Raw genomic sequence first — 15185 nt, 5'->3', positions numbered from 1 at the left:
ATGGAACCACTTAATTAATGCTTTAAAGCTTTTCTCCACGCCCCCCCCATGCTTCCTTTAGGGATGTGGCCACAATTGGGCACATCATTTCAGTTGCGATGCAACAAATGTTTATAAACAGAACACAAAGCATGGAACAGTGCAACACAATGCATGCTCTTTGCACACTACTGTGCTGACCTACCGTATATAAACCAACTATATTGGTTCATTGTGGGTAGAGTTAAGAAAATGCAAGGGTAAAAAGACCCTGATGGGAGTTATATATATGCCACTGAACAGTAGCTAGAATATGGGGCACAATTTACAATGGGAGAAGAACTAGCCAAAGATGATTGGAAGGGGACACTAGCAGGGATGATGGCAGAACAGCAAAGGCTGGAGCTTCTGGGAGTAATTCAAAAGGTGCGCAATAGATGGATTCCAAAGTAGTAGTATTCTAAAGGGAGGATGAGCCAACCGTGGCTGACAAAGAAGTCAAAGGCAGCATAAAAGCAAAAAAGAGGACATCTGTTATAGCAAAAAGTTATTTATTTTATTTTTATTTAGTGATATAATGTGGAATAAGTCCTGTGGCCCAGCTACCCCAAATTAACCCTAACATAATAACGGGACAATTTACAATGTACAATGACCAACTTATGTACCTGGTACATTGTTGGAATGTGTTCAGAAACCGAAGCACCCAAAGAAAACCCACGCATTCTACAAGGATGTAAAGAGGACATCAGTGAGGAGTTAGCGGATTGGGAAGTTCTTAAAAGCAAACAGAAGGTAACAGAAAACAAAAACAGAAAGAAAAAATGAAATATGAAGGTAAGCAAGCCAGTAATATAAAAGGTGATACCAAAAGTTTTTTTTTTTCGGATACAGTTTATAAAGAGTAAAAGGGATGGAAAATATTGCTGGAGAGGTAGTACCTGGGACAAAGGAATAGCTGATGAACTTTAAAAGTATTTTGTATTAGTCTCACTGTGGAAAACAGCAGGAGTACACCAGATATTTGGGACTGTCAAGGGGCAGTAGTGAGTGTAGTTGTCATTACTAAGGAAAAGGTGCTTGGGAAGCTGAAAAGTCTGAATGTTGATAAGTCATTTGAACCAGATGGACTACACCCTAGGGTTCTGAAAGAGGTAGCTGAGCAGTTTGTGGAGGCATTAGTAATGATCTTTCAAGAATCACTGCATTCTGGAATGGTTCCAGAGGACTGGAAAATGCAAATGTCACTTCAGTCAAAGTTATCAAAGTTCACGACATATGCCGGTGATATTAAACCTGATTCTGATTCATCCTTCAAGAAGGGAGGGAGGCAGAAGTAAGGAAAATATAGGCCAGTCAGTCTGACTTCAGTGTTTGGAAAGATGTTGGAGTCCGTTATTATGGAGGAGGTTTCAGAGTACTTGGAGGCACATCATAAAGTAGATTGAAGTCAACATGGTTTCCTTCAGGGGAAATCTTACCTGACAAATCTATTGGAATTCTTCGAGGAAATAACAGGTAGGAAAGACAAAAGAGAATCAGTGGATGTTGTTTACTTGGATTTTCAGAAGGCCTTTGACAAGGTGCCACACATGACATTGCTTAACAATACGAGAGCCCATGGTATTACAGGAAAGATTACTAGCAGAGATGCTATTTGGCCTCATTCTCTCTCATATTCTTTGTTTGGAAATTGTCTCACAACCATTATCTCTGGAACGGAATAGAAAATAGTGCTCTGTCGTACATCTAAAAACACAGTAAGATTGGAGCTAAATTTTTGAAGCAGTTTTCAGCAAGCTAACATTTCTATATCATGCTCCTAGCATATATACTACATCCCAGAAAGAGGTAGTTCAGCCCAGCAGATTCATTCTGGCTCTGTATTAGAGGAACGATGTATTTCCATTTACATGTCCAATCTCCACAGCCCCAAGGTTTCCTTCCTGTCAAGTACCTTTTCCAGCCTCCTTTGATACAGTAAAATTGAATGGGCTCCCTGCACTCCATCACAGCGTTGCAGACACTAACCTCTTGCTCCATAATAAAAAAAATCCTCTGGTTACTTTTGGTTCTTTTGCTACCAAAGGATAAATGTCTAGTCCATCATTCCAGTGGTGCCTTTGAGATCTCACTGTGCAATAAAGTAGCCATGCTTTGTACAACAGTGGTATCACGATAGTATTCCAATGAAGTAACATAAGTAAATACAAGTTTTATTTTCTACAATCAGACCCAGACTGGTGATAAACTAATGCGGTACTGCTTGAAGCTGTTACATTTTCATAATTTTATGAAGGAAGGAACATTTGCTCAGTAAGTATCTGGAAAGTGTCCAGGTGCTCTTGTATATGTCAATACTTTATAAGTCTAGTTTGACTCGACAGTATTGCTAGTAAAGCCTCTCCGACAATAAACTTGGAAACCAGTTCAAAGCCCAACTGAAAATGCAACATAAATGCAATTTTTTTGCCAGCACTTGGCGCACACAGCACAGCTCGTGAGGTAACCTGAAGAAAGTCCCAAATTTATTTTATTTGATTGGAGGTGTCTTGATGTTAACTTTAATGAAACAAAGCTTGATACTATATTGAAATATGAAGAGGTTACCAATAGATTTTAAGGAGAGTTAGAGACACAAGGCAATGCAGCTACTGGAGTCCAGAGGAAAAAGCAAGCTCTGCAGCTCAGACAGCATCTGTAGAGGGAAATGGACAGTCAAAGTTTTGTCATAGTCATACTTTATTGATCCCGGGGGAAATTGGTTTTTGTTACAGTTGCACCATAAATAATAAATAGTAATAGAACCATAAATAGTTAAATAGTAATATGTAAATTATGCCAGTAGATTATGAAATAAGTCCAGGACCAGCCTATCGGCTCAGGGTGTCTGACCCTCCAAGGGAGGAGTTGTAAAGTTTGATGGCCACAGGCAGGAATGACTTCCTATGACGCTCTGTGCTGCATCTTGGAGGAATGAGTTTCTGGCTGAATGTACTCCTGTGCCCACCCAGTACATTATGTAGTGGATGTGAGACATTGACCAAGATGGCATGCAACTTAGACAGCATCCTTTTTTCAGACACCACCGTGAGAGAGTCCAGTTCCATCCCCACAACATCACTGGCCTTACAAGTGAGTTTATTGATTCTGCTGGTGTCTGCTACCCTCAGCCTGCTGCCCCAGCACACAACAGCAAACATGATAGCACTGGCCACCACAGACTCGTAGAACATCCTCAGCATCGTCCGGCAGATATTAAAGGACCTCAGTCTCCTCAGGAAATAGAGACGGCTCTGACCCTTCTTGTAGACAGCTTCAGTGTTCTTAGACCACTGCTAAGACCCTTCATCCAGAACCAGAATGTCAAATGCCCATTACTCTCTACAGATGCTGCCTAACCTGCTGAGTTTCTCAGGCAATTTTTTCTGTTCAGGGAGATTTGGGCAGGCTGGTAGAATGGGTAGCTAGGGGGCAGATGAAGACCATAAGATGTAGGAGCAGAAGTGGGCCATTCAGCCCATCGAGTCTGCTCTGCCATTCAATCATGGGCTGATCCAAGTCTTCCATTATTCCCACTCCACTGCTTTCACCCCAGACCCTTTTATGCCCTGGCTAATCAAGAACCTATCTATCTCTGCCTGAAATGCACCCAATGACTTGGCCTCTACAGCCACTCGTGGCAACAAATTCCACAGATTTACCACCCTCTGACTAAAGTAACTTTTCCGCATCTCAGTTCTAAAAGGACGTCCTTCAATCTTGAAGTCATGCCCTCTTGTCCTAGAATCATCTACCATGGGAAATAACTTTACCATATCTAATCTGTTCAGGGCTTTTAACATTTGGAATGTTTCTATGAGATCCCCCCTCATTCTCCTGAACTCCAGGGAATACAGCCCAAGAGCTGCCAGACGTTCCTCATACAGTAATCATTTCATTCCTGGAATCATTCTCGTGAATCTTCTCTGAACTCTTTGCAATGTCAGTATATCCTTTCTAAAATAAAGAACCCAAAACTGCACACAATACTCCAAGTGTGGTCTCACAAGTACCTTATAGAGCCTCAACATTACATCTCTGCTCTTACATTCTATACCTCTAGTAACAAATGCCAACATTTTATTCACCTTCTTCACAACCGACTCAACCTGGACGTTAACCTTAAGGGTATCTTGCACAAGGACTCCCAAGTCCCTTTGCGTCTCTGCATTTTGAATTCTCCTCCCATCTAGATAATAGTCTATTTATTTCTGCCACCAAAGTGCATGACCATACACTTTCCAACATTGTATTTCATTTGCCACTTCTTTACCCATTCCCCTAAACTATCTAAGTCTCTCTCTGCAGGCTCTCTGTTTCCACAACACTACCCGCTCCTCCACCTATCTTTGTATCATCGGCAAATTCAGCCACAATTTCATTAATACCTTAGTCCAAATCATCAACATGCATCGTAAAAAGCAGCGGTCCCAACAATGACCCCGTGGAACTCCACTGGTTACCGGCAGCCAGAATAGGATCCCTTTATTCCCACTCTGTTTTCTGCCAACCAGCTAATGCTTCACACACGCTGGTAACTTTCCTGTAGTTCCACGGGCTCTTATCTTGCTAAGCAGCCTCATGTGTGGCACCTTGCCAAAGGCCTTCTGAAAATCCAAGTACACCACATCTACTACATCTCCTTTGTCTACCCTGCTCGTAATTTCCTCAAAGGATTCCAGTAGGTTTGTCAGACAGGATTTTTCTTTCAGGAAACCATGCTGGCTTTGGCCTATCTTGTCATGTGCCTCCAGGTACTTCGTAATCTCATCCCTAACAGTGAATTCCAACAACTTCCCAACCACTAACGTCAGGCTAACAGGTCTAGAATTAAGGACTTCAGGAAGGGAAAGTAGAGAGAATACATACCTGTCCTCATTGAGGGATAAGCAATGGAAAGGGTGAGCAGCTTCAAGTTCTTGGGATTCAACAAATCTAAAGATTTACTATGGGCCAAATATATTGATGCAATTATGAAAAAAGCACACCAGTGGCTATTTTTCACTAAGAGTTTGAGGAGAATTGGTATGTTACCAGAGACTCTACAGAATTTCTTTAGATGTACCATGGAGAGTATTCTGACTAGTATGGATGTGGCAGTGCAGAGGATCAGAAAAAGCTGCAGAGGGTCATAAACTCAGCCAAATTCATCATGTGCATTAGTCTCCCCACCACCAAGAACATCTTTAATAGGCGTTATCTCAAAAAGGTGGCATCCATTATTAAGTACCCTCACCACCCAGGACATGCCCTCTTCTCCTTACTATCAGCAGGAAGGAAGTACAGGAGACTGAAGACACACACTCAACATTTTAGGAACAGCTTTTTCCCCTCTGCCATCGTATTTCTGAACAAGCCATGAACCCATGGACACTACCTCAATTTTTGTTCTATTTTTGCAGAGCTTATTTATTTTTAAATATATTTATTTTTGTAACTTGCAGTATTTTTTATGTATTACACTGTATTGCTGCTGAAAACAATACATTTCATATGTTAATGATAATAAACGTGATTCTGATTCTGACCAGAGAAGCTGATTGTAGTTACTCGATTATTACAATATATGCAAGTCAGACCATCCAGAATATGATGTCACAGAAGGATAAAAAGATCAGCCCCACTACCCATCAACTTACTGAGCTGAAGCTCTGTAATGTCATCTCTTTCATGTGGCAAACTGACGTGGTCTTTTTGATTCCTTTGCCATCTATCCTACGCTGAGGGGCAATTACAGTGGCCAGTTAGCCACACCCCCCCCCCCCCCCCCAGTGGGAAGTGAGGAGAAAGTGCACCAACCAGAGCAAACCCATGCACTCACAGGGAGAATGCACAAGATTCCACTTAAGCACCACCTAACCAAAACACCTGGAAGTCTGTAGTAGTTGAGAGACAACAGTGATAACTGTCGTATCACTGCACTGCCCTGAGTCTTGGAACTAAGGAGGCTCTGAGAGGACCCAATACAGGTAATAAGATTAAGAAGTGAGTTAATGAAGTCATAGGTTTATACAACATGGAAACCGTCCCTCTGGCCCAACTCATCCATGCCAACCAAGATGTCTACCTGAGCTAGTCCCATTTGTTCATTATTGTCCCACTTTCCTCTAAACTTTTCCTACCTGTACAGTCCAATCGAGTGGAAAATGACACAAAACACCAATTTGGGTCTCTCCAATGATGTATAATTCCATTGTGGGGAAAATGACAACAAATTTCCCCTCTGGTTGGATGAGACTAGAACTATAGTTCATAGTCCATAGGTATAGGACAAAGGTGAACCATTTATGAGGAATCTGGGTAGGATCTTCTTCACTCCATGTGAAGAATGCGTGTGGAATGAGCAGCCAGCTGACGCAAGTTCACTTGCAACATTTAGAGAAGTTTGGCTAGGTACATGGATTAGAAGGGAATGGAGGGTTATGGTCCGCGTACAGGTAGATAGGACTAGGCAGAAGATCAGGTTGGCATGAACTAGATGGTTCAAAGGGTCAGTTTTTGTGCTGTAGTCATTTATGACTATATGACTCTAAGAAGGGAAAGATGGCAAGGTGAATATCTTAATTAGTGTCCAATTTTATTCTGTTGTTTTCCCAGCTCTATCCTTTTGTTCAGCCACAGTGAAGCTGGACATCAATAACATTCCACTGCCCAAACACCCATTCATGTAAGCAACATACCAAGCACTGGAGGGACAGCAGATAAAGCAGCATCTGTGGAGGGAAATGGACAGTCAATGTTTCAGGCTGAGACTCCTCAGCTAAATACATGTGATAGTGACCAAATTATCCAATCAAGAGTCTCAGCCTGAAATGTCGAATTTTTGTTTCCCTCCAGACACTTCCCAACTTGCTGAACTTCTCCAGCGCTTTGTATGTTGTTCTGCGATTCAGCATCAGTAGTCCCCCCGTGCATCCATCCAGCTGATCTTGCCAAATCCATTATTTCCCAATATCATCTTCCCCTTCCCAATCCCCGCACGGCATGAAGTCACAAGAATTGCTGCTGAACCCACTTGCCCATCATGCCGCTGCAGTGTTACAGAACACGACGGTTGGATCACAATGTCTACTGCACCTGTTACCCCATCACACCCACGCTCCTGACTTAAGACTCGCCTTTAAGAAGTGATTACAAAGGTCACAAACCTGTCCAGGAAAACAAGCTGGCTCTCTGGCCCATAGAACCAGTTGTAGTTAGAGTCGGCGATGCCAACACTCCGCTGGAAGCCGGGCAGCAACGTGGCATAGTAAAACCAGAAGTGTTGCTTCAGCCAGGGGTTGCCAGTGTGGTTCAGGTTGAAGTGCCGCAGGGCCAAGAAGATGTACTGTGTGATGGACTTGGAAGTGTAGCTGCCGTAAGCCACCCCTTCGTCCAGCGACCCATCTACCACGTGGCTCAGGAGGAAGAGAGTCTTCTCCATGATGTCAATAGCGAACTGCTTGCAGAGCAAGGCTGCCTGCATCTGGTGGGGGGTGAGCACCAAGGCTCCGGTCAGCAGGGCTAGAACATTGGTGGCCTGATGGTTGTGGAGGAAGTGCTTGCCCCATGCCCGGTACTTGGAGAACTCATAGAGCTCCATAGTGACGTTGTTGACCTTAAAAAAACAAACATGGAACAGGCAATCATAAACACACGAGACACTCCAAATGCTGGAAATTTAGAACAACAAACACAAAATGCTAGACGAACTCAGCAGGTCGGGTTGTATTTATGGAAATGAATAAACTGTCAATGTTTCAAGCTGAGACACTTCCTCAGGACTGGAAAAGAAAGGGGAAAACGGTGGGGGCGGGGAGGGCAGGAGGACAAGCTTGAAGGTGATAGGTGAAGCCAGGTGGGTGGGGGGCATAAAACATAGGAGCCCAATTAGGCCACTCGGCCCATTGAGTTCTGTTCCACCATTCCATCATGGTTGATTCATTATCCCTCTCAATCCCATTCTCCTGCATTCTCCCAGTGACCTTTGACGCCCTGTCTAATCAAGAACCTATCAACCACCACTTTAAACATACTCAATGACATAGCCTCTACAGCCACCTGTGGCAATTCCTTCTTATTTCCGTTTTAAATTAACATCCCTCTATCCTGAGGCTTTGCGTTCAGGTCCTAGACTCATCCACTATACTCCCAACCTTTTTATGTCATGGACCAATGCCATTAAGCAAGGGGTCCATGGACTATAGGAAACATCCTCCCCACACCCATCCTATTCAATCTTTCAATATCTGATAGGTTTCAACGAGATCCCCCTTCATTCTTCTAAACTCCAGCAAACACAGGCCCAGAGCCATCAAACACTCCTCATATGTTAATACTTTCATTCCCAGAATCATACTCATGAACCTCCTATGCCAGCACAATCTTTCTTAGATAAGGGGCCCAAAACTGCTCACAGTACTCAGTGCAGTCTGATCAATGCCTCATAAAGCCTCAGCATTACATCCTTGCTTTAATATCCTAGTCCTCTTGAAATGAATGCTATCATTGCATTTGCCTTCCTAACAACTGACTCAACCTGTAAGTTAAACTTCAGGGAATCCTGTACAGGGATCCAAGTCACTTTGCTCCTCTGACTTTTGCTTTTCTCTCCGTTTAGAAAATAGTCTACTCCTTTAGTCCTTCTACCAATGTGCATTATCTATGTTATATTCCATCTGCATGTGCATTCCCTATGTTATATTCCATCTGCCACTTCTTTGCCCATTCTCCCAATCTGTCTAAGTTCTTCTCCAGACTTCCTGCTTCCTCAAAACCACTTGACCCTCCACCCTCCACCTATCTTTGCATCATCTACTTGGCCACAAATCAATCAATTCCATCATCCAAAACATTAACATACTATACTATATAACGTACTATACAACATGAAAGGAAGCAGTCCCAACATCAACTCCAGTGGAAAACCACTAGTCACTGGCAGCTAACCAGAAAAGTCCCTCTTTATTCTCACACTTTGCCTCCTGCCAATCAGCTGATCTTCTATCCTTGCTGGTGTTTTCCTTTCCATACCATTGGTTCTTATCTTGTTGGGCTGCCTCATGTGTGGGACGTTGCCAAAGGCCATCTGAAAATCCAAGTAAAAAACATCCACTGACTCTCCTTTTGCCTGTTATTTCCTCAAAGAATTCCAACAGATTTGCCAGAAAGATTTCTCTTAAGGAAACCATGCTGACTTTGGCCTATTTTATCATGTGCCTCCAAGTACCCCGAAACCTCATTCTTATTATGAACTCCAACATCTTCCCAACCAGTCAAGCTAACTGGCCTATAGTTTTCTTTCTTCTGCCTCCCTCCCTTCTTAAAGAGTGGAGTGACATTTGCAATTTTCTGGTCCTCCAGAACCATTCCAGGATCTTGTGGTCCTTGAAATATCATTACTGATGCCTCCACACTCTCTTCAGCTACCTCTTTCAGGACCTGGGGTGTAAGTTCATCTGGTCCAGTTGACTTAACAACCCAACTTTTAGCTTCCCAAGCACTTTCTCCATAGTGTAGCAACTAAGCTCACTTCTGCTCCCTGACACTCTCGAACTTCTGGCATACTGCTAATGTCTTCCACAGTGAAAATTGATGCGTAATACTTATTACGTTCATTTGCCATTTCTTTGCACCCCCCACCCCCATTACTTCCTATCCAATGTCAATGTCCTATCCAATGTCCTATCCGGTCCAATATTGATTCTCAGCTCTCTTCTACTCTTTACATAATTGAAAAAAACTATTGATGTCCTCTTTTATATTATTGGCCCACTTACCTCCATATTTCTTTTCTCTCCTTATGGTTTTTAGTTGCTTTCTGTTGGTTTTGAAAAGCTTCCCAATCCTCTAACACCCCACTAATTTTTATTCTATTATATGCCCCTCCTTTACTTTTATGCTCTCTTTGACTTCTCTTGTCAGCCACGATTGCCTAATCTCCCTTTAGAAAACATTATTGGAATACATCTTTGGAATGAATCTTTCCTATGCTTTCTGAATTGCTCCCAGAAACTGCAACCATTGTTGTTCTGCCATCACCCCTGTTAGTGTCCCTTCCAGTCAACTTCGTCCAACTCTTCTCTTGTGCCTCTGTAATTCCCTTGACTCCACATGAAGTATTGATACTCCTGACTTTATCTTCTCCCTCTCGAACTGCAGGGTTAATTATATCACATAATGATCACTGCCTCCTAACGGTTCTTTTACCTTAAGCTGCCTTTCCCCTAGTGGGCTCAACCTCAAGCTACTCTAGGCATTCTATAAATTCCCTCTCTTGGTATCCAGCACCAACCTAATTCTCCCAATCTACCTGCATATTGAAATCCCCATGACTATTGCAACATTGCCCTTTTGACAGGGTTCTCTTAACTTCTGTTGTAATTTGTATCCCATATCCTGGCTACAACTTGGAGGCCGGTATACAACTCCCAACAGGGTCTCTTTATCCTTGCAGTTTCTTAACTCTACCCACAAAGATTCTACGTCTTCCGATCTTATGTCATCTCTTTCTAAGGACTTGATTTCATTTTTTACCAACAGAGTCACCCCACCCCAATCTGACAACCTGCCTGTCTTTTCCATACAAGATGTATCCTTGGATGTTAAGCTCCAAACTTTGATTTTTCAACCATGACTCAGTGATGCTTGCAACATTATACCTGCCAATCTCTAGTTGCGCTTCAAAATCATCTGCCTTATTCCATATACTGCATGCTTTCAAATAACAGCTTCAGTCCAGTGTTCAGTCCTCACAGTCTCACTACTCATTGCATCTACTTGTATAACAATTGCCCTTTCCTCAGCTCTATTGCTCCATTTCCCATCTCCCTGCCAAATTAGTTTAAACCCTCCCCATTAACTCTAGCAAACATACCCACAAGGGTATTGGTCCCCTTAGGTTCCTGCCCTTTTCGTAAAGATCACACCTTCTCCAGAAGAGATCTCAATGATCTGAAGACCTGCCTTCTGCACCAATCCTTCAGCCATGCATTCATCCGCCAAATCCTATCCTTGCCCTCACTGGCACATGGAAGCAATCCAGAGACTATTACCCTGGAGGTCGTGCTTTTCAGCTTTCTACTTAACTCCCTACGTTCTTTCATCAGGAACTCCTCTCTTTTCTTACTTTTGTTGGAGTAAGAAGCTGGGAGGTGATAAATTGAAAAGGCAAAGGGCTGGAAAAGAACTGATCTGTTAGGAAATGAGAGGGGGTCATGGGAATAAAGGAAGGAGGAGGGGCACCAGGGGGAGGTGATACACAGGTGAGGAGAAGAGGAAAGAAGTCAGAGTGGGGAAAATGAAGGAGCAGGTAGAGGAAGGGAAAAAAAAGTTACCAGAAGTTGAATACATAAATATTAATGCCATCATGTTGGAGACCATCTAGATGGAATATGAGGTGTTGCTCCTGAGAGTGGCCTCATTGTGGCAGAAGGAAACTGACATGTTGGAAGGGAAATGGGGATATGAATTGAAATGGTTCTCCATCAGGAAATACCACATTTTGCAGATGGAGCTGAGGTGCTCCACAAAGCAGCCTGCCAATCTACATCAGGTTGCACCAATGTAGAGGAGACTGCACTGGGAGTGCCAAGTACAGTGGACAGCCCCATTGATGCTGCCTTCCCCAGCACCTCCTCCGTTTTCCAAACATCCGCACTCACCACATCTTCCTCCACCTTAAGAGGGTTAGAGTTCCTCTTGTCTTCATCTACCATCCCATGAACCTCCACATCCAACACAGCATTCTCCACAATTTCCACCATGTGCAATGGGACCCTACCACCAGACACATCTTTACCTTCTGCCCAGATTACTCTCTCCATGATTTCCTTGTCCATTCATCCCTCCCCACCAATCTCCCTATAAGCAGCAGATGTGCTATACGTGCCCATTCACCTCCTCGCTCACCTCCATATAGGTCAAACAGTCCTCTCAGGTGAGGCAACACTTTACATGTGAATCTGTTGGGGGTTGTCTACTGTATCCAGTTCTCCTGATAGGGCCTCCTTTATATTGGTAAGACCTGACGTAGACTGGGGACTGCTTTGATGAGCACCTTCACTCCATCCACAAAAAGCAGAATTTCTCGGTGGACAACCACTTCAATTCCTATCCCTATTCCTAATCCGACATATCGGTCCATGGCCTCCTCCTTCAGCAATGATGAAGCCTCACCCAGGTTGAAGAAGCAACATCTCATTCACTGTCTGGGTTGCCTCCAATCTGATGGCAGGAACATTGATTTCTTCCCCTCCCCCTTCTTCATTTCCCCACTCTGGCCTCTTACATCTTCTCCTCACCTGTCTATCACCTCTTTCTGATGCCCTTCCCCTTCTCTTTCTTCCATGAACCACTATCCTCTCCTGTCAGATCCTTTCTCCTCCAGCCCTTTGCCTTTTCCACTTGTCACCTCCCAGCTTCCGACTTCATGCCCCCTTCTCCACCCCTGATCACCTTTCAGCTTGTCTTCCTCCCCCTCCCGCCAGCTTCTTATTCTTTCCAGTCCTGATGAAGCATCTCGGCCCGAAACATCGACTGTTTATTCATTTCCATAGGTGCTGCCTGGCCAGCTGAGTTCCTCCAGCATTGTGTGTGTGTTGCTAAACATAGAACAGGGACATTTCCTTCAGTCAATGATGTCTGCAGTAAAGTTAGTGCTAAATTAAACTAAAGCCATCTGCCTGGGCACATGATCCATATCTCTCTATTCCCTTTATATTCATGTACCTATCTAAGAGACTTCCAGATGACACTCTCATATCTTCTTCCATCACCAGCCCCGGCTGTGCATCCCAGGCACCCATGCACAGAAAACCTGCCCTGCACATCTCGCAGAGTCACACAGCATGGAAAGTGGAATGTTGGCCCAACATGTCCATGCCAGCCTACGCTACTCCCACTGGCCCACGTTTGACCCATCTCCCGCTAAGCCTTTCCTATTGATGTGTTGATGAAAGTTATTGTGTCAAACACCTTCTTCACCAGCCCGGCTACCCGTGGTACCACTTTAATCTTTCCTCCTCTCACCTTAAATGCCTGTCCTGTGGTGTTTGATGTTCCTAAACTGGGGAACAAGATTCTGATTGTCTACCTTATTGCTGTCTCTCATTTTTTAATAAAAGCTCTGTCAGGCCTCATGCAAACCAATCTCCCCTCCACTGATTCTGTTTACAGTTCCCCCACCTCAAGAAAGCAGCCACCATAATCAAAGAACACTCCCATCCCGGTCGTTCTCTCTTCTCCCTGCTATTGGGTAAAAGATGCAAAAGCCCAAAAATATATATCACCAAACCTAACAACAGCTTTTATCCTCTGTTATAAACTGACTCCTTACATGATACAAGACAAGCTATTGATCTCCTCGTTTAACTAGTCATGGCTCTTGCTTTTTATTTGTCTATCTTCACTGTATTGCACTTTCTCTGTAACCCCAACCTATTTTCTGCACGATTCTGCAGATGCTGGAAATCCAGAGCAACACACACAAAATACTGGAGGAAGTTCGCAGTTCCGGCAGCATCTATGGAAATGAATAAACAGTCGATGTTTCAGCCAACATCCTACATCAGGACATTCTGATTTCTTATGTCTAGAATGATTCATCCTAGGTGACATGCAAATCAAAAGTTTTTCCACTCTATCTGTGACAATAGTAAACAATACCATCTTGCCCAGCACATCAGAGGGCCCTAAGTTTAAGGTGAAGGAAGGTGAGGGGCAGCATTTTTACCTGGAGGTGATCTGTATATGGAAGAAGCTGCCAGGGGAAATGGTTGTGGCAGATGCATTAACATTTAATCAATACTTGGCCAGGTACAGTACTTGGATAATAAAAGTCTATATGGATATGAGCCAAACATGAGCATATAGGACTGGCTTAAGCAGGCATTTTGATCAGCATGGACCAGTTAGGTCAAATGCTAGTTTCCGTGCTGTGTGACTCTCTATCCAGGACATGCCCTCTATTTAATACTGCCAACAGAGTTTAAAAACCCACCCTTAACAATTCAGAAACAGCTTCTTCCCCTCCACCATCAGATTTGTGAATGGCCCATCACCCTCTGAACAGTATTTAGCTATTCCTTTTTTTCACTTGTCATTTATCTTTAGCATTTATAGTAAGTTTAGCGCCTCTGCACTGTACTACTACCAACATCACCGCACTTCACCTAGTGATAAGAAATCTGATTCTGATTTAATCTCCTCCCTCCTCCTCACCTTAAAGGCATGACCTCTTGCCCTCTGGTATTTGATACTTCCGCCCTGGGGGTGATTCTGACAGTCTACCCTCCCTCGGCCTCATGAACCTCCGTCTTGGATGCAGACGGGGCACTCAGCCCCATATTGTCCAGACAGAATCCCAAGTGTGACTTACCTTCTGCATGTAGTTCTGTCTCCTGTCTTCGTCCAGGACGGAGTAGAGGAAGTCCAGAGCAGTTGCAAACCCGCTCAGGGAGTGGGCCACCGGCACCTCATCGTTTGGGGCCGCCCGCACCTGCCAGCTGGGGTAAGAGGCCATTCGGTCCAGGTAGGTCAGAGCAAATTCTAGCGCGGCGGCGTCCTCGGGGAAGAGCAGGCAGTAGAGGGAGAGGACTCCCAGGTTGTTGCCGTATACCTCGTTCCACTTGGCTGAGAAGCTGGCGTGGTCTGGCGGAGGCAGGTAGAGGCCGGGCTTGGCCAGCATGGTCTTCACGGCTGCCCGGACAGCGCGGCTGATGGAGGAGTGGCTGCCCCGCGCCTTCTGCCGTAGGCTCCGCACGTCCCGCGCCTCGAAGTACAACAGAGGGTGGGCGGATGGCTGGCCGTCTCCGCTCCGCTGTCCGCTCGCCGCCCCGGCCAGGCTGAGAGCGGCGGCCAGGAGCAGGAAGAGGGTAGCTTGAGCCATGTCCAGGGGAGAGGGGTCCCCGGCCGGAGCACCGGTACTACGCGTAAACTTTGGCAGCAGATCCTAGGACCCTGTGCTCCTTAACCCTCTCTCTCCCCCCTTCTCCCCTCTCTCCACTTCCTCCGCTCTTTTTCTCTCAACCTCTCTCAATCTGTCTGTCCCTCCTTCCTCCAGCTGTGTGTCCTTCGCTCTCTCCTCCTATCTATCTCCGCCGCCTCCCCTGGCCACCCGCCCCCCCCCCAGTGTTTCCTCCCAGCTGCTGTTCTACACCCAGCCTCCTCCTCTCCTGCAACGTCCC

At 44.7% G+C, this 15185-nt stretch overlaps 1 protein-coding gene across 1 annotated transcript in view; it reads right to left on the bottom strand.

Annotated features, from left to right (window-relative positions):
- The window catches only part of LOC140197781 (dermatan-sulfate epimerase-like protein), a 46091-nt gene extending 31010 nt beyond the window's left edge, over positions 1-15081 (bottom strand). The window contains exons 1-2 of the mRNA XM_072258232.1: positions 14378-15081; positions 7170-7618 (exon numbers count right to left, since the gene is read on the bottom strand). Coding sequence (XP_072114333.1) covers positions 7170-7618; positions 14378-14887 — 959 coding nt within the window. The 5' untranslated portion in view covers positions 14888-15081. The remainder of the gene's footprint in view (positions 1-7169; positions 7619-14377) is intronic.
- Between the last annotated feature and the right edge of the window lie 104 nt (positions 15082-15185).

Source organism: Mobula birostris, chromosome 1 (assembly GCF_030028105.1).
Source record: "Mobula birostris isolate sMobBir1 chromosome 1, sMobBir1.hap1, whole genome shotgun sequence".
NCBI lineage: Eukaryota > Metazoa > Chordata > Chondrichthyes > Myliobatiformes > Myliobatidae > Mobula > Mobula birostris.
The sequence above is the reverse complement of the archived record's forward strand: the minus strand, read 5'-3'. Positions and strand labels throughout refer to the sequence as shown.